The 25,502-nt window shown below is 38.4% G+C and overlaps 1 protein-coding gene and 1 long non-coding RNA gene across 4 annotated transcripts in view; one reads left to right on the forward strand and one right to left on the reverse strand.

The window, feature by feature from the left end:
- Positions 1-25,502, forward strand: part of ARHGEF4 (Rho guanine nucleotide exchange factor 4) — a 262,468-nt gene that overhangs the window by 110,938 nt on the left and 126,028 nt on the right. For 2 of the 3 annotated variants that reach the window (XM_078070627.1, XM_078070628.1), the window contains exon 3: positions 21,280-21,573. The exons of the other annotated variant lie outside the window; for it this stretch is intronic. In XM_078070627.1, coding sequence (XP_077926753.1) covers positions 21,280-21,573 — 294 coding nt within the window. The remainder of the gene's footprint in view (positions 1-21,279; positions 21,574-25,502) is intronic. 3 annotated transcript variants of the gene reach the window in all.
- Positions 17,540-25,502, reverse strand: part of LOC144381602 (uncharacterized) — a 47,208-nt gene continuing 39,245 nt past the window's right edge. The window contains exon 3 of the long non-coding RNA XR_013447060.1: positions 17,540-19,166. This is a non-coding gene — a long non-coding RNA (uncharacterized LOC144381602). The remainder of the gene's footprint in view (positions 19,167-25,502) is intronic.

The following is a 25,502-nucleotide window of genomic DNA, read 5'->3' on the forward strand; positions in this document are numbered from 1 at the left end:
TAAAAATATTATGTATTAACTTCCAGTTTTTGATAATCATGAAGACTCAGCATCTTGCCTTCCATCCCGTCTCCTTTCCCATCCTTCTAATACCATCTTTCCAGTATGGAGTTAAGTCAGTAACAAGTGTTTATATCCTTATGGATATGAAAATATTCTTGAATGCATATCCAAGCAATAGACTACAATGACACTTTTTAGTTTATTTTTTTCCTGTAGTTAATAATTGTTGAATTTTTCATATGTGTGATTTTCTATAAATCTATCCTTAAATCTGACTATAAGATCACTTATAAACTATTTTCCAAACATTCAAACATGTCAGCATTCTATCAAGTCTCTCCTTTCTCCTAGAGACCTTCCTTCCAGAACCCTCTGACCTCCTGCTGTAATTTGGACTAGTTGTTCCCAGGAATTCTACATAGCTTTCTTCTCTGGTTTCCTGTTTCTTGGATCCTGGGTCTTCCTTTATTCCTTTATTGTGTTCAAGAACATCCCCCACTAGCTTCCTAAGAAAAGGTATGTAGGAGGGATTGTTTTTAGTTTTTGCATGTCTAGAAAAAAAATACCCTTTTAATTTTCATACTTGATGGATAGTTGGGCTTTGTATAGAATTCCAGGTTAAAATGACCCTTCTAAAAAGTGAAGGCATCGCAACACTGTGTTCTAATATCAAACGCCGCTGGTGAGAAGGGCGATAACGTTGTTCCAGGCGGTCCTGCTTGGCTTGGCTTGTTTTGTTTGGTTTTTCTTTAGAAGCTTTTAGGGTTCTCTCTTTTATTCCTGGTGTTACGGAATTTCTTAGTGAAATTCTGGATGTGAGTTTCTTTTTATTCATTGTGCTAAACATTCAGTGTACCCTTTAAATCTGAAGTCTCTTAACCTTCAGTACCGGGAAAAAAAATTATGTATTATTAATTTGATAATTTCCTTCTCTCCTTGTCCCCCTGGAGCTCCTGTTAGAGGTTGTAACTCCTTGACAAAGCTTTAATATTCTTACCATTTCTGTGTTTCATCTCTATATCTTCATTTTATTTTGGGGGGAGGAGAGATTTTCTCAAATATATTTCCAACCCTCCTATTGAATATTTTCAATGTTCTCTAATTTTATTTTGTAATAAAAATGGCTTTCTTCTAGCTATATGAATAATACATGCTCCTTACAAAGAATTCCAACAATACAAAAAAATATAGAGAACACAAAAAATTCTCTGTAATCCTACCACTTTATGGTAATCAGCCTGATATTTTGGTGACCATTATTTTATTCTTCATTTTATATAAACACACTCAAAGCCACACCTATAATTTGATACAAACAGAATATCACTCTTGCTGTTTTTAATCATAGATGCTACCACTGTCCCTCTTCCTACCTCAGCATCACTTCATTGTGGTCGCTCATTAGCCCATACCTACAGCCTGGTGAATGACATTCTATATTTTCTCCATACTCTTATAATCATACATAAATACATATATGTATACATGCATACACTCCTACACAAACACACTTGCCTGTATCTTAAACTTATCCCTTAATAACATTCATAGAAATATTCCCAAGGTACTTGTAAGTAATGGTTGCATAATATTCCATGCTGTGAGGGTATCAAAATTTGCTCCTTTTTTTACCCATAGATAGCTACACACTTTTCCTGTTCCTGGAAGCTGCAAATATTCCTTGAGTAAACACCACTTTATATATAACCTTATAGAAGACTAGTAGAGAGTCTTGAATGGAAGTGCCAAAGATCATAAGCATTTTTATATTTTAATAGATTCCAGATTCTCCTCCAAAAAGGCTACAATATTTCATATTTCCAGGGGCACCTGGGTGGCTCAGTCCGTTAAGCATCTGCCTTTGGCTCAGTTCATGATCTCAGGGTCCTGGGATTGTGCTCCACATCAGGCTCCCTACTCAGCAGGGAGCCTGCTTTTCCTCTCCCTCTGCCTCTCCCCCTGCTTGTGCTCGCTCTCTCTCTCTGTCAAATAAATAAATAAAATATTTTTAAAATATTTTATATTTTCAGTAGCATTTTATATTTCTCCATATCTCCATCAGTAATGAACATTATAATCTTATAATTCTTGTTTTGGTGTGATATTGTTGCTATTGTTTTAAAACTTTATTTTCAAATTTTTGTTAGCACATATTTATTTAATTAAAGTTGCTTTTTCTTGTTCCTTCTTGCTCTTTTTAAAACTTTTTATTTTAAAACAGTTATAGACTCACAGGAAGTTGAAAAATAATATAGAGAGGTCCAGTGTGCTCTTCCTTCATCCAGTTCCCCAAATGTAACATCTTCTTTTTTCAAGATTTTTTATTTATTTATTTGAGACAGAGAGAGAGAGAGCGCGCATGCATGTGCACGAGTCAGGGGGAGGGGCAGAGGGAGAGAGAGAAGCAGACTCCCTGATGAGCAGGAAGCCTGATTCTGGACTCAATTCCAGGACCCTGGGTTCATGACCTGAGCCAAAGGCAGATGCTTAACCGACTCAGCCACCCGGGCGCCCCCCAAATGTAACACCTTATGTAACTATAGAACAATGTCAAAGCCAGCAACTGGCATTGGTAGAATGGGTGTATGACTCTATGTCATTTTATCACACATGTAGATTTACATGACTACTACCATTAGCCTGGTATGCACTATTCCATTACCCTCATGCTACACTCCTTTACAGTCACACCCTCCCCCCCCTTCCCTGACTACCTGCAACCATGAATCTGTCTCCATCTCTATGATTTTGTCATTTCAAAAAGATTACCTTATGTGAATGGCTTTTTTCACTCAGTATAAATCCATTGATTTTTATTAAACTATTGTGTGTATCCATAGTTCATTTTTATTGCTGAATACTATTTCATGGTGTGTCTTTACTGTTTTTCTCCTTAACCAATTAACCTATTGAAGGACATTTGGGTTGTGTCCAGCTTGGGGCTATGCAAGTAAAGCTTCTATAAACATTCATGAACAGGTTTTTGGGTAGATAACAGTTTTCATTCCTCTGGGAGAAATGCCCATTAGTGTGGTTGTTAAGTTGTATGGTAAGTATATTTTTAGTTTTTTAACAAAGTGCCAAATTCTTCCAGAGTGGCTATACCATTTTACATTTCCACCATCAATGTATGGGAGATCCGGTTCTCTGCATCCTTGCCAACATTTGGAATTTTGATGTTTTTCATTTTTCGTGTGCTAATAAGCATGTCTCATTGTGATTATGATTTACATTTCCCTAAGGGCTAGTGATGTTGAACATTTTTCATGTGCTTATTTGCCGTCTTAATCCACTCAGGCTGCTGTAACAAAATACCAGACTGGGTAGCTTAAAAAACAACAGAAAACTTATTTCTCGCAGTTCTGGAGGCTGGGGAATCCAAGATCAAAGTGCTGGTGGGTTTGGAGTCTAGTAAGAGCCCACATCCTAGATGGCCCTCTTCTCATGCTAATGTCACAAGCGGGAGGGAACAAGGGAACTCCCTGGGGCCTCTTTTATCAGGGCACTAATCCCATCCAGGAGGGATCTGCCCTCCTGGACTAATCACCTCCAAAGGCCCCACCTCCTCTGGGGGTTAGGATTTCCACATATGAATGGAGGAGGGCAGACATTCAGCCTATAGCATTTGCCATGCATATATATCTTCTTCAGTGAAACGTCTCTTTATGTCTTCCTCATTCTCTGAGTTGTTACTTTTTACAGTGGAGTATTGAGAGTTCTTTTTTTTTTAATGAGATAATACTTGACTTAACACCACATAAGCTTAAGGTGTATAATGTATTGATTTGATGGAATTATGTATTGCAATTTGATTACCTCCTTTAGCTAACATCTCTGTCATGTCACGTAATTCTCATTTCTTTTTTGTGATGAGAACATTTAAGATCTCATCTCTTAGCATCTTTGAAGTTTATAATATGGTATTTTTATTGTCATTATTATAATCATTATTCTGTGCATTAGATCTCCAGGATTATTCATCTACCAGGTACAAGTTTGTACCCTTTAACCACATCACCCAATTCTTCTATTCCCCAGCCCCTGGTAACCACCATTCTACTCTCTGACTCCATGAGTTCAGCTTTTTTAGATTCCACATATGAGTGATATCATACAGTATTTGTCCTTCTCTGTTTAACTTATCCCACTTAGCACAATGCCTTCAGGCTCCATCCATGTTGTCACAAATGGCAGGATGTCCTTCTTTCCCATGGCTGAATAATATTCCACTGTCTATATGTATGCCACATCTTCTTAATCCATTCATCCACTGACAGACACCTACGTTGTTTCCATATCTTGACTATTATGAATAATGCTATAATAAACATGGCAGTGCAAATATCTCTTCAATATCCTATTTCCATTTCCTTTGGATATATACCCCAAAATGGAACTGCTAGATAATATGGTAGTTCTATTTTTAATTTTCTAAGGAACCTCCATACTATTTTCGTAGTAGCTGCACAAATTTACATTCCCACTAACAGTGCATAGTGTTCCCTTTTCTCCACATCCTCACCAATACTTGTTATCTCTTATCTTCTTGATGATAGCCATTCTAACAGGTGATATCTCATTGTTGTTTTGATTTACATGTCCCTGACCATCATTTCATCTACTTGTTAGCCACTTGTATGTCTTCTTTGAAAAATGTGTTCTTTCAGTTCTTCTGCCCATTTTTTTAATCGGATTGTTTGGTTCTTTTTTTATGGAGTTGTAGGAGTTCTTTATATATTTTGGATATTAACCCCTTATCCAATATATGGTTTGTAAATATTCTCTGCCATTTTGTAGGTTGTCTTCTCATTTAGTTGTTTCTTTTGCTGTGCAAAGGCTTTTTAGTTTGCTATGGCCTCACTTATTGACTTCTGCTTTTATTGCTTGTGCTTTTGGTGTCATATCCGAAAAATCATTGCTGAGATCAATGTCGAGGAGCCTCTTCCTTATGTTTTCTTCCAGGAGTTTTACTGGATCAGGCCTTCTGTTTACATGTTTAATCCATTTCAAGTTAATTTTGTGCATGGTGTAAGATGGGGTCCAATTTCATTTTTCTGCATGTGGCTCTCCAGTTTTCCAACACCACTTATTGAAGAGACTGTCCTTTCCCCACTGGATGTTCTTGGCTGCCTTGTCAAATATTAGTTGGGCTATTTCTGGGCTCTCTATTCTGTTCCATTGGTCTGTGTGTCTATTTTTGTGCCAGTACCATCCTGCTTTTATTACTATGGCTTTGTAGTATAATTTGAAATTGGAAGTGTGATCCCTCCAACTTTGTTCTTTCTCAGGATAGTTTAGACTGTTGGGGTGTTCTGTGGTTCAATACAAATTTTAGAATTGTTTTTTCTACTTCTGTGAAGAATGCCATTGGAATTTTTAAAGGGATTGTATTGAATCTGTAGGTGGCTTTAGGTAGTATGGACACTTTAGCAATATCAACTATTCTGATCCATGAACAGGAACTATCTTTCCATTTATTTGTGTCGCCTTTAATTTCTTTCATCAATGTCTTCTAGTTTTCATTGTGCCGACATTTCACTTCCTTGGTTAGATTTATTCCTAGGTATTTTATTGTTTTTGATGCTATTGTAAATGGGATAGTTTTATTTCTTTTTTTTTTTAAGTTTTTTTTTTTTTTTTTTGACAGAGAGAGACACAGCAAGAGAGGGAACACAAGCAGGGAGAGTGAGAGAGGGAGAAGCAGGCTTCCCGTGGAGCAGGAAGCCCAATGCCGGACAGGATCCCAGGACCCTAGGATCATGACCTGAGCCAAAGGCAGACACTTAACGACTGAGCCACCCAGGCGCCCCGGGATAGTTTTATTTCTTATTCAGATGTTTCATTGCAACTGATTTCTGGGTGTTGATTTTATATCCTTCAACTTTATTGAAGTTCTGAATAGTTCTAATAGTTTTTTAGGTGAGTCTTGGGGGTTTTGTATATGTAAGATGTCACCTGCAAATACTGATGGTTTTACTTCCTCTTTTCCTATTTAGATGCCTCATTTCTTTTTCTTGCCTAATTGCTCTGGTTAGGACTTCCAGTACTATATTGAATAAAAGTAGGGAGAGCTTTCAGCTTTTCACTGTTAAATATGATGTTAACTCTGGGCTTGTCATATATGGCCTTTATTATGTTGAGGTACATTCCCTCTATACCCACTTTGTTGAGAATTATTTCATTCTTGGGTTGCCTCGGTAGCTCAGTCAGTTAAGCGTCTGCCTTTGGCTCAGGTCATGATCCCAGGGTCCTAGGATCAAGTCCCTGGAGCCTGCTTCTCCCTCTGCCCCTTCCCCTGCTCATGCTCTCTTTCTCTGACAAATAAATAAATAAAATCTTTTTTAAAAAAGAATTATTTTGTTCTTTTTTTAAAAAAAATTACCCCTGTGAACGTCTCATTTTATTCATATATTGCTTTCTTGATATCCTTTAAAAAAAAAAAAAAAGAGTGCAAGCACATCAGCTGGGGGGGGGGGGCTGGGGACAGAGGGAAAGGGAGAGAGAGAATATTAGGTAGGCTCCATGCCCAGCATGAAGCCCAACACAGGGCTGCATCTTGCAACCCTCAGATCATGACCCTGAGGTCATGACCTGAGCTGAAACCAAGAGTCAGACACATAACTGACTGAGACACCAGGCGCCCCTCTTTTCTTGGTATCTTTGAATTGTCTTTCTGTGTTTCCTTGTAGCTCACTGAGTTTCCTTAAAAGTTATTTTAAATCTTTACAAGGGAAATTACAGACTTCCATAACTTTGGGGTAGATTATGGAATATTACTGTGATCCTTGGGAATGTTATTTTCCTTTAATTTTTCATGTTCCTTGAAGTTTTTCATTGCTATCTTCACATGTAAAGTTGTAGTCACCTCCTCCAGGATTTACTTACTGCTTTCAGGATAGAAATACCCACTGTCAGCTCTGCTAGTGATTCTCAGGATTTCTCAGTCTTATTAATATACCTGTTCCATGCTTCTTATACCCTCTTCTGGCACGTTTCTTAAGTTTATATGCCTTCTACTGATCCTGCAAAGTAAAAGGCTTTGCAGTCCCCCTTTTGCTTTCCAAAAGGTGGTGCTAAAACTCAAGCTTGTGTTCCATCCCTTGCATGCAGATTGGTCTGGCTTTCTACATGTGCTCACTAGCCACATTTCCATCCTTTTTATTTCAACCTACCTGCATCATTATATTTGAAATGAATTTCTTACAGCCAGCATACACTTGGTTGTGTTTTTAATCTACTTTGTCCTTCTCTGTTTTTAATCTGTCTTTTAACCACATACTATTGACTGTTTACATTTAAAGTAATTCTTAAGGCTTAAGTCTGCCTTTTTATTTTTATTTTTTCTGTTTCCGGTTTATTGTTTCTGTGTTCTTTTTCCCTCAGTCCTGTGGGTTACTTGAATATTTTTGAGAATTCCATTTTTATGTATCCCTAGCATATTTGAATTTCTTTTTTTTTTTACATTACAGCATTAGTTTTTTTTAATTTTCTTATGTTATGTTACTCACCATACAATACATCATTTGTTTTTTTTTAATTTTATTATGTTATGTTAGTAACCATACAATACATCATTAGTTTTTGATGTGGTGATCCACAATCCATTGTTTTCATATAACATCCTGTGCTCCATGCAATACCTGCCCTCCTTAATACCCATCACCGTGCTAACCCATCCCCCCACCCCCCTCCCCTCTAAAACCCTGTTTGTTTCTCAGAGTCCATAGTCTCTCATGGTTCATCTCTCCCTCCGATTTCCCTCCCTTCATTTTTCCCTTCCTTCTCCTAATGTCCTCCATGCTATTCCTATGTTCCACAAATAAGTGAAACCATATGATAATTGACTTTCTCTGCTTGACTTCTTTCACTTAGCATAATCTCCTCCAGTCCCATCCATATTGATGTAAAAGTTGGGTATTCATCCCTTCTGATGGCTGAGTAATATTCCATTGTATATATGGACCACATCTACTTTATCCATTCATCTGTTGAAGGGCGTATTGGCTCTTTCCACAGTTTGGCTATTGCGGACATTGCTGCTATGAACATTGGGGTGCATATGGCCCTTCTTTTCACTACATCTGTGTCTTTGGGGTAAATACCCAGGAGTGCAATTGCTGGGTCATAGGGTAGCTCTATTTTTAATTTTTTGAGGCACCTCCACACTGTTTTCCAAAGTGGCTATACCAACTTGCATTCCCACCAACAGTGTAAGAGGATTCCCCTTTCTCCACAACCTCTCCAACATTTGTTGTTTCTTTCCCTGTCCATTTTTGCCATTCTAACTGGTGTAAGGTGGTATCTCAATGTGGTTTTGATTTGAATTTCCCTGATGGCTAATGATGATGAACATTTTTTCATGTGTCTGTTAGCCATTTGTATGTCTTCTACAGAGAAGTGTCTTTTCATATCTTCTGCCCATTTTTTGACTTGATTATTTGTTTTTTGGGTGTTGAGTTTGAGAAGTTCTTTATAGATCTTGGATACCAGCCCTTTATCTGTAGTGTCATTTGCAAATATTTTCTCCCATTCTGTGGGTTGCCTCTTTGTTTTGTTGACTGTTTCCTCTGCTGTGCAGAAGCTTTTTATCTTGATGAAGTCCCAAAAGTTCATTTTTGCTTTTGTTTCACTAGCTTTTGGAGATGTATCTTGAAAGAAGTTGCTGTGTCCGATGTCAAAGAGGTTACTGCCTATGTTCTCCTCTAGGATTTTGATGGATTCCTGTCTCACATTGAGGTCTTTCATCAATTTTGAGTTTATCTTTGTGTATGGTGTTAGAGAATGGTTGAGTTTCATTCTTTCACATGTGGCTGTCCAATTTTCCCAGCACCATTTATTGAAGACTGTCTTTTTTCCATTGCATGTTTTTTCCTGCTTTGTCAAAGATTATTTGACCACGGAGTTGAGGGTCCATATCTGGGTTCTCTATTCTGTTCCATTGGTCTATATGTCTGTTTTTGTGCCAGTACCATGTTGTCTTGGTGATCACGGCTTTGTTATATAGCTTAAACTGGGACAACGTGATGCCCCCAGCTTTGTTTTTCTTTCTCAACATTTGCTTGGTGATTCAGGGTCTTTTCCATACAAACTTTAGGATTGTTTGTTCCAGCACTTTGAAAAATGTCATTGGAATTTTGATTGGGATGGCACTGAAGGTATAGATTGCTCTGGGTAGCATAGACATTTTAACAATGTTTATTCTTCCGATCCATGAGCATGGAATATTTTTCCATCTTTTTGTGTCTTCTTCAATTTCTTTCATGAGTGTTTTGTAGTTCCTAAAGTATAGATCCTTTACCTCTTTGGTTAGGTTTATTCCGAGGTATCTTATGGTTTTTGGTGCTATAGTAAATGGAACCATTTCTCTAATTTCTATTTCTACAGTTGCGTTGTTATTGTATAAGAAAGCAACTGATTTCTGTGCATTGATTTTGTATCCTGCCACATTATTAAATTGCTGTATGAGTTCTAGTAATTTGGGGGTGGAGTCTTTTGGGTTTTCCACATAAAGTATCATGTCGTCTGCGAAAAGAGAGAGTTTGACTTCTTCTTTGCCAATTTGAATACCTTTTATTTCTTTTTGTTTTCTGATTGCTGTTGCTAGGACTTCTAGTACTATGTTGAACAATAGTGGCGAGAGTGGACATCCGTGACGTGTTCCTGATCTTAAGGGAAAGGCTCTCAGCTTTTCCCCATTGAGGAGGATATTCGCTGTGGGTTTTTCATAGATGGATTTTATGAGCTTGAGGAATGTTCCCTCTATCCATATACTCTGAAGAGTTTTAATCAGGAAAGGATGTTGTATTTTGTCAAATGCTTTTTTTGCATCAATTTAGAGGACCATATGGTCCTTCTCCCTTCTCTTATTAATGTGTTCTATCACATTGATTGATTTGCGAATGTTGAACCACCCTTGCATCCCGGGGATAAATCCCACTTGGTCGTGGTGGATGATCCTTTTAATGTATTGTTGGATCCTATTAGCTAGGATTTTGTTGAGGATTTTGGAATCCATATTCATCAGGGATATCGGTCTGAAATTCTCCTTTTTGATGGGGTCTCTGCCTGGTTTGGGGATTAAGGTAATGCTGGCCTCATAGAATGAGTTTGGAAGTTTTCCTTCTGTTTCTATTTTTTGAAACAGCTTCAGTAGAATAGGTATTATTTCTTCTTTGAATGTTTGGTAGAATTCCCCAGGGAATCCGTCAGGCCCTGGACTCTTGTTTTTGGGGAGGTTTTTGATCACTGCTTCAATCTCCTTACTGGATATTGGCCTATTCAGGTTGTCAGTTTCTTCCTGTTTCAGTCTTGGCAGCTTATAGGTTTCCAGGAAGGCCTCCATTTCATCCAGATTGCTCAGTTTATTGGCATATAGTTGTTGATTATAATTTCTCATAATTATTTCTATTTCCTTGGTGTTAGCCGTGATCTCTCCCCTTTCATTCATAATTTTATTAATTTGGGTCCTTTCTCTTTTCTTTTGGATAAGTCTGGCTAGTGGTTTATCGATCTTATTAATTCTTTCAAAGAACCAACTTCTAGTTTTGTTGATCTGATCTACTGTGTTTCTGGTTTCTAATTCATTGATCTGTGCTCTAATTTTAATTATTTCTCTTCTAATGTGTGGCTTAGTCATCATTTGTTGCTTTTTTTCTACTTCTTTAAGGTGTAGAGTTGGTGAATTCGGGATTTTTCTATTTTTTTGAGTGAGGCTTGGCTGGCTATGTATTTCCCCCTTAGGACCGCCTTTGCAGTATCCCATAGGTTTTGGACCGATGTGTTTTCATTCTCATTGATTTCAATGAATTGTTTAAGTTCTTCTTTGATTCCTCGTTGACCCAAACATTCTTGAGCAGAGTGTTTGAATTTCTGCCGAATTTTTTCTTGTGATTGAGTTCCAGTTTTAAAGCATTGTGGTCTGAGAATATGCAGGAATTAATCTCAGTCTTTTGGTATCAGTTGAGACCTGATTTGTGAGCCAGTATGTGGTCTATTCTGGAGAAAGATCCATGTGCACTGGAGAAGAATGAGTATTCTGTTGTTTTAGAGTGGAATGTTCTGTATATATCTATGAGGTCCATCTGGTCCAGTGTATCATTCAAAGCTCTTGTTTCCTTGTTGATTTTCTGCTTTAATGATCTGTCCATTGCTGAGAGTGGAGTATTGAGGTCTCCTACAATTAACGTATTGTTATCAATATGATTCTTGATTTTGGTTAACAGTTGGCTTATGTAGATGGCTGCTCCCATGTTGGTGGCATAGATATTTACAGTTGTTAGATCTTCTTGTTGGATAGACCCTTTAAGAATGATATAGTGTCCTTCTGTGTCTCTAATTACAGACTTCAGTTTAAAATCTAATTTGTCTGATGTAAGAATTGCTACCCCAGCTTTCTTTTGAGGTCTGCTGGCATAGAAGATGGATCTCCATCCCTTCACTTTCAGTCTGGATGTATCTTTAGGTTCAAAATGAGTCTCTTGTAGACAGCATATGGATGGGTCCTGTCTTTTTATCCAGTCTGCAACCCTGTGCCGTTTTATGGGAGCATTTAGGCCATTCACGTTGAGAGTGATTATGGAAAGATATGAATTAATTGTCATCATGTTGCCTGTGAAGACGTTGTTTTTATAGATTGTCCCTGTAAATTTCTGTTGTATATTACTCTTGGGGTCTGTCTCCTTTTGTAGAACCCCCCCCCCTTAATATTTCTTGCAGGGCCGGCTTAGTGGTCACATATTCTTTCAGTTTCTGCCGGTCGTGGAAGCTCTGCATCTCTCCATCCATTCTAAATGAAAGCCTTGCCGGATAAAGTATTCTTGGCTGCATGTTCTTCTCATTTAGTACCCTGAATATGTCTTGCCAGGCCTTTCTGGCTTTCTAGGTCTCTGTGGATAGGTCTGATGTTATTCTGATGTTCCTCGCTCTGTACGTAAGAAATCTCTTCCCCTTAACTCCCCTTAAGATGGTTTCCTTGGTTCTAAGATTTGCAGGTTTTACTATTACATGCCAGGGTGTTGGCCTGTTTTCCTTGATCTTGGGAGGGGTCCTCTCTGCCTCTAGGACGTGAATGTTTGTTTCATTCCCCAGATTAGGGAAGTTCTCAGCTACAATTTGCTCAAATACATCTTCTAGTCCTCTCTCTCCACCCCCTCTGGGATTCCAATTATTCTGACACTGGAACGCTTCATGGTATCACTTATTTCTCTGATTCTATTTTCATGGATTCTGAGTTGTTTTTCCCTGGCCTCTTCTTTTCCCTTTTTATCTATTATATTTTCTTCCAGGTCGCTTATTCGTTCTTCTGCCTCACTTACCCTTGCTGTTAGATTATCTAGATTGGATTGGATCTCACTGATAGCATTGTTAAGTTCTGCCAATTCAGCTTTCATTTCTGCCCTTAGAGACTCTATGTTGCCATTAATTGATTTCTCCATTCTAGCTATTGTCTTCACAATTGCTAGCCTGAATTCCATCTCCGACATCTTGGTTATATCTGCATCCATTTGTAAATCTGCTGCATAAGTCATAATCTCTGAGTCTTTTCTATTTTGGGGGTTCCTCCTAGTCATTCTGTTGATGGGTGGTTGAGGGAATGTATAGAGTCCAAATTATTGACCAGAACCCAAGCAAGATGCACCTGTTTTCTAGGGACCTTAGGGTTGCTGGCCTCTTGTTTTCCCAGCCTGTCTTCTGGGGGAGGGGCCTTCCACGCTGTTACTCAGGCAACCCTGTTTGGGCGGAGTTGCCCTGCCCCCCTATGGGCTCAGTGGGAATCAGTTTTTGGGGCTTTTGTTCTCTGGCAGTTTTCCCTGGCATCTTTCCACATCTCTTCCATGAGTCAGAGCAGAAGAGACCGTTTCCGACCCTCTGCCTCAGAGCAGAGAGACTGCAGTCTGTTCTTCAGTGAGCTCTCCAGGCCACACTGTCTCCGTTTCTGTCCGTGCTGCTATAAACCGAGGCATCCTGGGTTGTGCGCCCCTCCGCAGTGCCCCAGTCCTGCCTCCAGGTCAGGCACATCTCTGCCCTATGTGCTTCTAAAACCGCCATCCGCTCCCAGTTCGCCCCCTTGACCCCGCTGCTCCAGGTTTCTGCCCCGGGGGCTGCCCTAAAGTCCTTTCCCTGCCACTACCGGTCTGTGAGTCTGTGCCCTGTCCCCAGTGCGCGAGGCTGTCACTCACCGGCAGTGCAGCATCCCCATGGCCAGGCACCCTCCCACTGCCGTTTATCCTCCAATATCTGCCCACGGAATCACGGCTCCCTGCTTCCTACCTCGAAACCAACCGCCTTCGATATTCTGTTTGTAGAGATCCAGATCTTCTTACATCTTAGGCTGGTTTCGTGGGTGCTCAGAGTGGTCTGGTAGATATCCAGCTCAATTTCGGCGACCAGTTGGAATAGGGTCCCCCACTCCTCCATCATTTTTTCCTCCCCCCTTGAATTTCTTTTTATAATTTTTTTTAGTGGTTGTCTAGGTATTACATTGTATATATACTACTTACCAAGGTTGACTGGTATGGACATTTTACCAGTTCAAATAATGTTTATAATATAATTATCTCAAATATTTCCTCTAAATATATTGAGAATCACATCAGGTAATGTTATAATTTTTGTTCCAAACATCAAAACATAACTTAGAATTCTCAAGAGGAGAAGGAATGTCTGTTATATTTATCCATATTTTTACCCTTTACATTGTTCTTTTTCTTTCCTGATGTTTGTTGCAAGATTCTTACTTTTATTATCTGTTTCAATACACTCTTTAGCTATTTTTTAATTGAAGTATAGCTGATATACAATGTTATATTAGTTTCAGGTGGACAACATAGTGATTTGACAATTATATACATTATGAAATTCTCACCACAATAAGTGTAGTTACCATCCGTCACCATAAAAATTGTTACAATATTATTGATTATATCCCCTATATTGTACTTTTTATCCTCGGGATTTATTTATTTTATAGCTGGAAGTTTATACCTCTTAATCCCCTTCACCTATTTTACCCATCCCACTACCCTTTTCTTTGGCAACTACCAGTTCTCTATATTTATGAGTCTGTTACTAGTTTTTGTTTGTTTGTTCATTTGTTTTGTTTCTTAAATTCCACAAATATATGTGATATTATATGACATTTGTCTTTGTCTGACTTATTTCACTTATTATAACACCCTCGAGGTCCATCCATGTTGTCACAAATGGCAAGATTTCGTTCTTTTTTTAAGGTTGAATAATATTCTATTGTGTATATATACCACATCTTCTTTAACATTCATCTGTGGGTGACACTTGGGCTGTCTCTATATCTTGGCTAATGTAAATAATACTGCAATAAACACAGGGGTACATATATCTTTTCAAATTAGTGTTTTCATTTTCTTCAGGTAAATACTCAGAAGTGGAATTACTGGATCAAATGGTAGTTCTGTTTTTAATTTTTTTTTCTCGTTCAGTAAACATTGTCTTTTTTTATTATGTTCAATTAGCCAACATATAGTACATCATTAGTTTTTGATGTAGTGTTCAGTGATTCATTAGTTGCATATAACACCCAATGCTCATGACAACACGTGCTCTCCTTAATACCCATCACCTGGTTACCCTATCCCTCTGCCCCCCTCCCTTCTGTAACCCTCAGTTTGTTTTCCAGGGTCAGAAATGGACCCTCAATTCTTGGTCAACTAATCTTCGACAAAGCAGGAAACAATATTCAATGGAAAAAAGACAGTCTCTTCAATAAATGGTGCTGGGAAAATTGGACAGCCACATGCGAAAGAATGAAACTGAACCTTTCTCTGACACCATACACAAAGATAAACTCAAAATGGATGAAAAACCTAAATGTGAGACAGGAATCCATCAAAATCCTAGAGGAGAACACAGGCAGTAACCTCTCTGACATCGGCCACAGCAACTTCTTGCAAAACACGTCTCTGAAGGCAAGGGAAGTAAAAGCAAAAATGAACTATTGGGACTTCATCAAGATAAAAAGCTTCTGCACAGCAAAGGAAACAGTCAACAAAACTAAAAGGCAGCCTACAGAATGGGAGAATATATTTGCAAATGACATAACAGATAAAGGTCTGGTATCCAAGATCTATAAAGAACTTATCAAACTCAACACCCAAAAAACAAAAAATCCAGTCAAGAAATGGGCAGAAGACATGAACAGACACTTTTCCAAAGAAGACATACAAATGGCCAACAGACACATGAAAAAATGCTCCACATCCCTTGGCATCAGGGAAATACAAATGAAAACCACAATGAAATACCACCTCATACCCATTAGAATGGCTAAAATTAATGAGACAGCCAACAACAAATATTGGTGTGGATGTGAAGAAAGGGGACCCCTCTTACACTGTTGGTGGGAATGCAAGTTGGTACAGCCACTTTAGAAAACAGTATGGAGGTTTCTCAAGAAGCTAAAAATAGAGCCACCCTACAACCCAGCAATCGCACTACTAGGTATTTACCCCAAAGATACAGATGTAGTGAAAAGAAGGACCATATGCACCCCAATGTTCATAGCAGCAGTGTCCACAATAGCCAAACTGTGGAAGGAGCCGAGATGCCCTTCAACAGATGAATGGATAAAGAAGATGTGGTCCATATATACAATGGAATATTACTCAGCCATCAGAAAGGATGAATACCCACCATTTGCATTGACATGGGTGGAACTGGAGGGGATTATGCTAAGTGAAATAAGTCAAGCAGAAAGACAATTATCATATGGTTTCACTCATATGTAGAATATAAGGAATATTTTTAATTTTTTGAGGGGCCTCCATACTGTTTTCCATAGTCACTGCACCAGTTTACGTTCCCACCAGCAGTGCATCAGCGTTCCCCTTTCCCCACATCTTTACCAACACTAATTTTTTGTCTTTTTGTAATAGCCATTCTGATATGTGTGAGGTGGTATCTCATTGTGGCTTTGATTTGCATGTCCCTGATGATTAATGATGTTGAGCATCTTTTCATATGTCTGTTGGCCAACTGGATATCTTCTTTAGAAAAAAATGTCTATTCAGGTCCTCTGCCCATTTTTAAATTGGATTATTTGTTTTGTGTGTGTGTTGAATTACATGAGTTCTTTATGTATTTTGGATATTAACCCCTTATCAGATATATCATTTGCAAATGTCTTCTCCCATTCAGTGGGTTTCCTTTTTGTTGTTTCCTTTGCTGTGCAAAAACTCTTGAGTTTGGTGTAGTCCCAGTTGTTTATTTTTGCTTTTGCTACCCTTGCCTGAGGAGAAAGATTCAGAAAAATATTACTAAGGCCAATATCCAAGAGTTTGCTGCCCGTGTTTTGTTTTATGAGTTTTATGGTTTCAGGTCTGACATTTAGGCCTTTAAATCATTTTGAGTTTATTTATGTGTATGGTGTAAGAAACCGGTTCAGTCTCACTCTTTTGCATGTAGCTATCCAGTTTTCCCAACACCATTTATTGAAGAGACTGACTTTTCCCCACTGTATATTCTTGCCTCCTGTGTCATAGACTAATTGACCATGTAAGTGTGGGTTTATTTCTGGGCTTCCTATTCTGTTCCATTGATCTATGTCAGTTTTCGTGCCAGTACCATACCGTTTTGATTACTATAGCTTTGTAATATATCTTGAAATCTCCAGCTTTGTTCTTCTTTCTCAATATTGCTTTGGCTTATTTGGGGTCTTTTGTGGTTCCATACAAATTTTAGGATTATTTGTTGTAGTTATATGAAAAATGATATTAGTATTCTGACAGATTACATTGAATCTGTAGATTGATTTGGGTAGTATGGATATTTTAGTAAGATTAATTCTTATTATCCATAAACATGGGATATCTTTCTACCTATTTGTGTCATCTTCAATGTCTTTCATCAGTGTCTTCTAGTTTTCAGCACACAGGTCTTTCACCTCCTTGGTTAAATTTATTAGTAGGTATCTTATTCTTTTTGATGTAATTGTAAATGGAAGTATTCTCTTATTTCTCTTTCTGCTAATTCGTTATTTGTATAGAAATGCAACAGAGTTCTGCTAATTAATTCTGTGTCCTGTGACTTTACTGAATTTATTTATTAGTTCTAATAGTTTTTTGATGGATTTTTAAAAATTTTTTATTGTTATGTTAATCCCCATACATTACATCATTAGTTTTAGGTGTAGTGTTCCATGATTCATTGTTTGTGCATAACACCCAGTGCTCCATGCAGAACGTGCCCTCTTTAATACCCATCACCAGGCTAACCCATCCTCCCACCCCCCTCCCCTCTAGAACCCTCAGTTTGTTTTTCAGAGTCCATCGTCTCTCATGGTTCGTCTACCCCTCCGATTTCCCCTCCTTCATTCTTCCCCTCCTGCTATCTTCTTTTTTTCTTTCTTAACATATATTGCATTATTTGTTTCAGAGGTACAGATCTGAGATTCAACAGTCTTGCACAATTCACAGCGCTTACCAGAGCACATACCCTCCCCAGTGTCCATCACCCAGTCACCCCATCCCTCCCACCCCACCCCCCACTCCAGCAACCCTCAGTTTGTTTCCTGAGATTAAGAATTCCTCATATCAGTGAGGTCATATGATACATGTCTTTCTCTGTTTGACTTATTTCGCTCAGCATAATACCCTCCAGTTCCATCCACGTCGTTGCAAATGGCAAGATCTCATTCCTTTTGATGGCTGCATAATATTCCATTGTATATATATACCACATCTTCTTTATCCATTCATCTGTCAATGGACATTTGATGGATTTTTTATGGTTATCTCTATATAGTATCATTTTGTCTGCAAATTGTGACAGTTTTACTTCTTGCTTACTAATTTGAATGCTTTTATTTCTTCTTGTCTGATTGTTGCATATTTTAACCATTTTTAAGGGTACATCTGATGGTAAAAAATTCCGTTTTCCTTTCTCTGAAATTGTCTTGATTTTTCCTTTATTCCTGAAGAATATTTTCACTGCATATAGGATTCTTCATTAACAATAGTTTTCTTTAAAAACAACACTTGAAAAATGTTGTACCTCTTCTTTCTGGCCTCCATGGTTTCTGATGATGTCATTTAAATTGCTTTTTCCTTACAAGGACGTTGTCTTTTCTATCTTACTGCTTTCTGCCTTGCTTGTGCTGGCCAATGAAATGTCTGATATTAAACAGAGAGATATTTGGAAAGCATCTTGTTCATTTGTGGATAACAAGTTTACTTTACAAGGATGCAAACTGAATAAACCTAATCTGTACTGCCCAATACTACAAAGAGAATTACAGATTTATACTAGAAATTTCCCCAAATAAAAATTTTAAGATTCTTCAAAATAAAAATGAAAAATCAGAGAATGAGTTTAATGCTATGCATGTTTATAGTGAAATGCTGAAGTAGGACCTGAAAACATGTCATTCCAGACAGGTAAGACTATATTACCACCACAGCCCTCTCAGTCCTGTCTACTTATTAATAAAAACAGCAGTGTTGGCTACCATATATTGATGCAGTATATATGTGACAGGCATTATGCTAAGTGCTATATGTATACTCTCTCATTTAATTCTGATAACTTTTCTGAGAGGTATTAGTATTCCCATTTTAAGGTAGAGAAATAGAGAGGGAGTTAAGGAAGGTTGCCCAAAGCCACACTGCTGCTAAGAGCCACAGCCAGGATTCAAACTCAGCTTATCTAACCCCACAGTCTGCTCCCTGACCCTCCACCCTAGGATGCATGAGGAGCACAGAACAGCCTGATCTGCCTTGCCTCTCTCTTACTTTCCTGTCTCTCTAGTACAGCGATTCTCATACTACCCTTGCAACATAATCCCTAGAGGGCATTATAAACAGATTGCTGGCCCCACCCCCAGAACTTCTAATTCAGAAAAGTCTTGATCGGGCTTGAAAACGTGTACTTCTAGCAGGTTCCCAAGAGTATGAGTTATCCATTGCTGCATGACCAGCCTGACTTAGCTGGGTGCCTTTGGCTCAGAGTCTTTCTCAAGGCTGTAGTCAGTGTTTTGGCAATGGCAGCACTCATCTCAAGGCTGGATTGCAGGACTTGCTTCCACGCTTGCTCTGTGACAGGTCACAGATCCCTGCTGGCTGTTGGCTAGAGACATCGGTTTCCTGCCACATGAGCCTCTCCATAACACTCTTCACAGTATGTCATTTGGCTTCCTGCAAAGCAAGGGGAATCCATGAGAGGCCCCCCCAAAATGAAGCCACAGCCTTTCTATAACATAATCTCAGAAGTGGCATCCCATCCCTTCTGCCATATTCTGTTCATTAGAAGTGAGTCACTAAGTCCAGCCCACTCTCAAGAAGAGAGGCTCAGACAAGGGCCTGCACCAACAAGGTGAGGTCTTTGGGGATCATCTTAGAGGCTGCTCACCATACTGGGTGCTGCTGCTTGTCTGGGGCCACACTTTGCAAACTGCCGCTCTAATTAATGGCCTCAGAACAAGACCATTTTTCCTGAGAGCAAAGCTCTTTGGTAAGTAAATGGATACATGACTCTAGCAGGCTGCCAAGGTAGGAAAAGGGGTGGGAGGGGAGTTAACTCTTTTCTATTGAGCATACAGAAAAAACCAAGGTAAATTTCACACTTAGAACACTCAGTCTCCAGCCAGCATTCTCTCTAACGGTCCAGAACCAAGCTATGAAAGTGCTAATGTTCTAAAGTTACGATGAAAGAAAAGTTGAGGATAAAGCTGTCCTGGTGGCATGAAGAGACCCCAGCCAACAACTCAGGTACAGGCTGATAGAAGGCTAGGGAGTGGTGTGATGCAAAAGTCCAAGTTGCCTTCTAACTTGAAAATAAGTGAGCTCATCTTTAGTGGCAGTAAGTTGCATTCTTGTGGAAGTGCCAGTATCAGTTTGCTTGCCTTCCTTACAGAAGGCTTAATGTCATTTACTTGCTGAACGGCATTAGGAGGACCCACCTTATTTATCTAATGTAAGTAGTGCATAAAAAGTAAGTGTAAAGGGCATAAAAGGGAGCCTTGCATACAGATGTACTCAATTAACATCCATTCCTTTTGGGGGGACTTTGAGAGTTATAAAAGAGTCTGAGGTATTGTCCTTGCTTATTATGGAGTCATTCTATCTACCTATGAAACAACAGGAATTTATACAATGTAGAATAGTGAATGGACATGGGGTTTAGAATCACAATATAATGACACACAGAGCTGTGTGAACTCAGGCAATCACTGAACCTTTCCAAGACTCTATCTGTAGGATAATACCAGCTAACCCACAGTGGAGTTGGGGAGAGAAAACTAAATGAAAACACTTTTTAAACTTAGAGCAATATTTGGGAGCTGAAAAACCAAAATGAACAGTGATTTTTAAACCTTGGGTGCATATTAGAATCACCTGGAGAACTTTGAGAAGTCCGAGTTCCCAGGCTGTACCCCAAAACCGTAAGAAACAATTATGCTTCCCCATCCTCCTCCTCTACGTTCTTCTCTCTCCCCATGGGAGTGTGTGCATACATACATATATATACATATGTATATGTATACATTATTTAAGGCAGACTCTTAAAATAGTTAAAAGAAATTTCACCTTTGTTTCCACCATTATTTTATATTATTTATACACAAAGTATTGGGGATGACAGTCCAAAGAAGTGTTGTGAAAGAGGTGTCCTCCAGGGTGGGGTGGGGGCAGGGGTCATGGGACTTGAAGAACACCTGTGAACAAAAGAGCTTCATTTCCCTGCCTGTGGGTTGATTAGAACAGAAAGGATGGCCATGTCAACACAAATCTGAAGTATTCTGTTAGGAGGGACAGATTTTATTTTGAATTCAGTTACGGTGTCTGAGTGGATAACTAAACTGAGACAAAGTGAGGGTAGCACAGGTAAGGTGCAGCTGTGTGTACATTGAGTTAATGTCTGTGCCAAGAAAGAAGTAAGAAGTGCCTGAGTGTGTTTGTGTTCAAATTCTGTTCTCAGGGGATATTGTTTAAACAGGAGCTTTTGCCCCAACTATTGACCTTTAAAAAGTTTCTAATGAGCATGCCAAGTTCAGTGATTACTTTCAAGACTTTGTTTGATCAAGGTAAAAGACTTGATTTTTTGAAATAGTCTTGAAAGTGTAGATTTTAACAGAAACAAGATTTGTTTTATTCCTGATCTTCACATTTTCAAAATTACTGTGAACAGAGTATTTCACTGGAATCTGTATTTTGGGGATTAACCAAAAGATGGGGTAATACCCAAAAAAAAACTGAGCAGAAAAAGGACACTGTGCCCAGTTGATATGTTCTCCTCTCTGCTCTCCAGAACCACATGCGGTGGGAAGAACAAGGCATGAAGCCCAGTTGCTCCCACAGTCAAAAAGCTTTTCACATAGAGCTATTCTCTACCACTGAGAGGGTGGCATGGACCCTCCCCTCCGTCTCTGCAGAGGATGTCCCCAGGGAGACTCCTTCACAACCCAGGAGCATCATTCCTCGGCACCCACGCATCAGTTTAGATGACCTGTGGCTGGAGAAGACGCAGAGAAGGAGATTGAAGAAGCAGGTCCAGGTTGAAAGGAAGATGCACAAGGGAATAGCACATAAAGATGGAATCCAAGTAAGCTCTTCACATGCCATGTGTCATCAGACTTGGCCTGCTATCCCCTTTTCCTCTGCAGCTGCTTGCATTTCCTGAGCTCTCCCCTGACTCTGTCCTATGCTATAGCTTGTTACCCTTGGGCCCTCTGGATACAGCACCATGATGCCCCTCTCCAGCCCCTCCACCCCAGCACAGCCTGCAGGAGAGACTTTTCATAGTGGCATGTCCCAGAGCCAAGGGTTATGGCTCCTCTTCCCTCGCTGCAGTGTGTCTGTGCCTGTGTCCAGCCCTTTGCAAGGTATTGGAGCAGAACTGAAGAAGGCAGGGCCAGCCCTCAAGCCTTTCTGTAGTAATTACCATTTACTGAGGACCTAGTCTGTGTCAAGCACTGTGTTAGACACTGAGCACTACTAGCTCTATTATTAATAGAGGAGCATGACATTCTGATATAATATTTTTAATTCAGTTAATTAAAATTATATTATGTCAATTAAATGTTGTCTCTAGGGACATTTTGACACCATGATTTTTGCATGAAACTGTCAGCCTATTAAAAAATGACTTAATAGTGCATACACCATACCTTTTATCCAATCCCAGACTCTGTTTCTTCTTCTTTTCCTTTATGAAATAGCAAGTTTATACACATCCCTGAGTCTCACTCATCCATGAAAGCCACCTTTTTTTTAATAAGATGAAATTCACATAACATAAAATTAACCATGTTAAAGTATACAATTCAGTGGCATTTAGTAGATTCACAAGGTTTTGCAAGCATCACCTCTATGTAGTTCCAAGACATTTTCATCATCTCAAAAGGAAACCTCATACCCATTAAGCACTCACTACCCATTTCACTTCCCCAGACCTGGCAAACACTAATCTACTTTCTGTCCCTCTGGATTTACCTACTCAGATATTTCATATAAGTGGAATCATATAATATATGACCTTTTGGGTCTGGCTTCTTTCACTTAGCATAATCTTTTTGAAATTCATCTATGTTATAGCATATATCAGTACTTCATTCCTTTTTAGGACTGAATAATATTCCATTGTATGGATATATTTGTTTGATTTCATTTATCCATTCATCCATTGATAGACATTTGGGTTGTCTCCACCTTTTGGCTATTGTAAATAGTGCTGTCAGGAACACTTCTGTACAAACTTTTGTTTGAACATGTTTTCTATTCTTTTGGGTATACACCTACAAGTGGAATTGCTGGGACATACGGCAATTCTATGATTAGCTTTTTGAGGAATTGCCAAGCTGTTTTCTATACTGTTCACACCATTTAAATTTTTACCAGCAATGTATGAGGGTTGCAAGTTCTCCACATCTTCACCAATCGTTGTTTTCTGTCTTGTATTGTTTTGTTTAAATTATACCACCTAGTGGACCTGAATGGTACCTCATTGTGGTTTGATTTGCATTTTCCTAATGACTAATGTTGAACATATCTTCACATACTTGTTGGACATTTGTATATCTTCTTTGGAAAAATGTCTATTCAAGTTGTTTGCCCATTTTGTAGTTGGGTTGTCTTTTTGCTGTTGAGTTGTAAGGATTTTTTATATATGTGGATACTAGCCCCTTATTGGATTAATGATTTGCAGATATTTCCCCCATCTGTAGGTTGTCTTTCACTTTCTTGATAGTGTCTACTGATGCACAAAAGTACTTAATTTGATATAACCCAATTTGCCTATTTTTTCTTTTGTTCTTGTGAATTTAATGTCATGTCTAAGAATCCATTACCAAATCCAAGGTTATGAACATTTACTTCTATGCTTTCCTCTAAGAGTTTTTATAACTCTTGCTCTTACATTTGAGTTTTTTATTTATTTTGAAACTTTTTTGTGTGTTTTGTGGGAGGTTGAGGTCCAACTTCAATTTTTTCTATGAGAATATCTTGTTGTATCAGCAACATTCATTTGTTGAAGAAACTATCCTTTCCCTCACTGAATGGTCTTGGCATGCTTGTAAAAAAAAAAAATCAAATGACCTTAGATACATAGATTTATTTCTGGGGTCTCAATTCTGTTCCATTGGTCTGTATATCTATGCTTATGCCAGTACCACATTATTTTAATTACTGTAGTTTTGTATTAAGTTTGGAAGTTGGGATGTATGAGTTCTCTTTGCTACTTTTATATATAGTATGGAAGGCTGTTGGGATTTTGTTAAGATTACACTCACTAAATCCAGGGGCACCTGCATGGCTCAAAAGATTACACTAAATCCATAGATCACTTTGGAGAGTATTGCCATCTTAACAATATTAAATTTGAATCCATGAACACAGGTTTTTGTTCTGTTTTTTAGGAGTTCTTTAACTGCTTTTAGCAATTTTTTATAGTTTTCAATGTAGAAGTCTTGCACCTCATTGGTTAAAATATTTCCTAAGTATTTTTTTCAAATTTTTAACTGACATATAGCTGACATACAATATTAGTTTCAGATGGACAACATAGTGATTCGAGAGTTATATATATTATAAAATGCTCACCACAATGAGTGTAGTCACCATCTGTCATCGTACAAGATTAGTGCAATATTATTGACGGTATCCCCTGTGCTGTACTTTTCATCCCCATTTCTTATTTATTTTATACCTGGATGTCTGTAGCTCTTGATCTCCTTCACTTATTTTGCCCACCAGTCCCCCTCCCCTCTGGCAACCACCAGTTTGTTCTCTGTTTCTGCTTTTTGTTTGTCTGTGTTTGTTCATTTCTTTTGATTTTTAGATTTCACATATAAGTGAAATAGTATGGATTTTTTCAATTTCAGTCTTTTTTGTGGCTGAGTAATGTTCTATTGTGTATATATATATGTATATATATCACATCTTTATACATTCATCTATTGATAGACACTTAGGTTGCTTCCATATCTTGGCTATTGTAAATAATACTACAGTAAACTAAGGGGTGCATATATCTTTGATTTAGTGTTTTTGTTTTCTTCGGGTAATACCTAGTAGTGGAATTACTAGATTGTATGGTATTTCTATTTTTAGTTTTTTGAGGATTCTCCATACTGTCTTCTATGGTGCTTGCATCAACTTACATTCCCACTAACAGAGCACAAGTGTTGCCTTTTTTCTACATCCTAGCCAATACTTTTTATTTGTTGTCTTTTTGATAGTAACCATTCTGACAGGTGACAGATACCTCACTGTGACAGATACCTCACTGTGGTTTTGATTTGCATTTCCCTGACAATTAGTGATGTTGAGAATCTTTTCACATGTCTGTTGGCCATCTGTGTGTCTTCTTTGGAAAAATGTATATTTGGGTCCTCTGCCTAGGGTATATATTTGGAAATATATATATCTCATATCTTTATACATTCATCTATTGATAGACACTTAGGTTGCTTCCATATCATGGCTATTGTAAATAATACTACAATTTATTTTATGAGGTCCTTCATAAAATAAATTGGAAAGTATTCTCTCCTCATCTACATTCTTTTTTTTTTTAAAGACTTTTTTTTAATTTATTTATTTGAGACAGAGAGATACAGAGAGAGAGAGAGCATAAGCAGGGGGAGGTGCAGAGGGAGAGAGAGAAGCAGGCTCTCTGCTGAGCAGGGAGCCCGATGTGGGACTTGATCCCAGGGCGCTGGGATCATGACCTGAGCCGAAGGCAGAGGCTTAACCATCTGAGCCACCCAGGCGCCCTATATTCTTGAAAAGATTGATAAAATTGGTTTTCTTTGATCTGAAGTCTACCTTGATATTAATATATGCACTTCCTTTTTTGATTTATGTTTACATATACTTTTTACTTTCAAACTGTCATTAATTTGAAGTGAATTTCTTGTAAGAAACAATGTTGGATGTTTTTTTATCCATTATGCTTATCTCTTTTAATTGGTGTATTTTGACCATTGACATTTGAAATAATTACTGTGTTAGGGCTTCAGTCTGTCATTTTAT

Source organism: Halichoerus grypus, chromosome 4 (assembly GCF_964656455.1).
Source record: "Halichoerus grypus chromosome 4, mHalGry1.hap1.1, whole genome shotgun sequence".
In the NCBI taxonomy this organism is placed as follows: Eukaryota; Metazoa; Chordata; class Mammalia; order Carnivora; family Phocidae; genus Halichoerus; species Halichoerus grypus.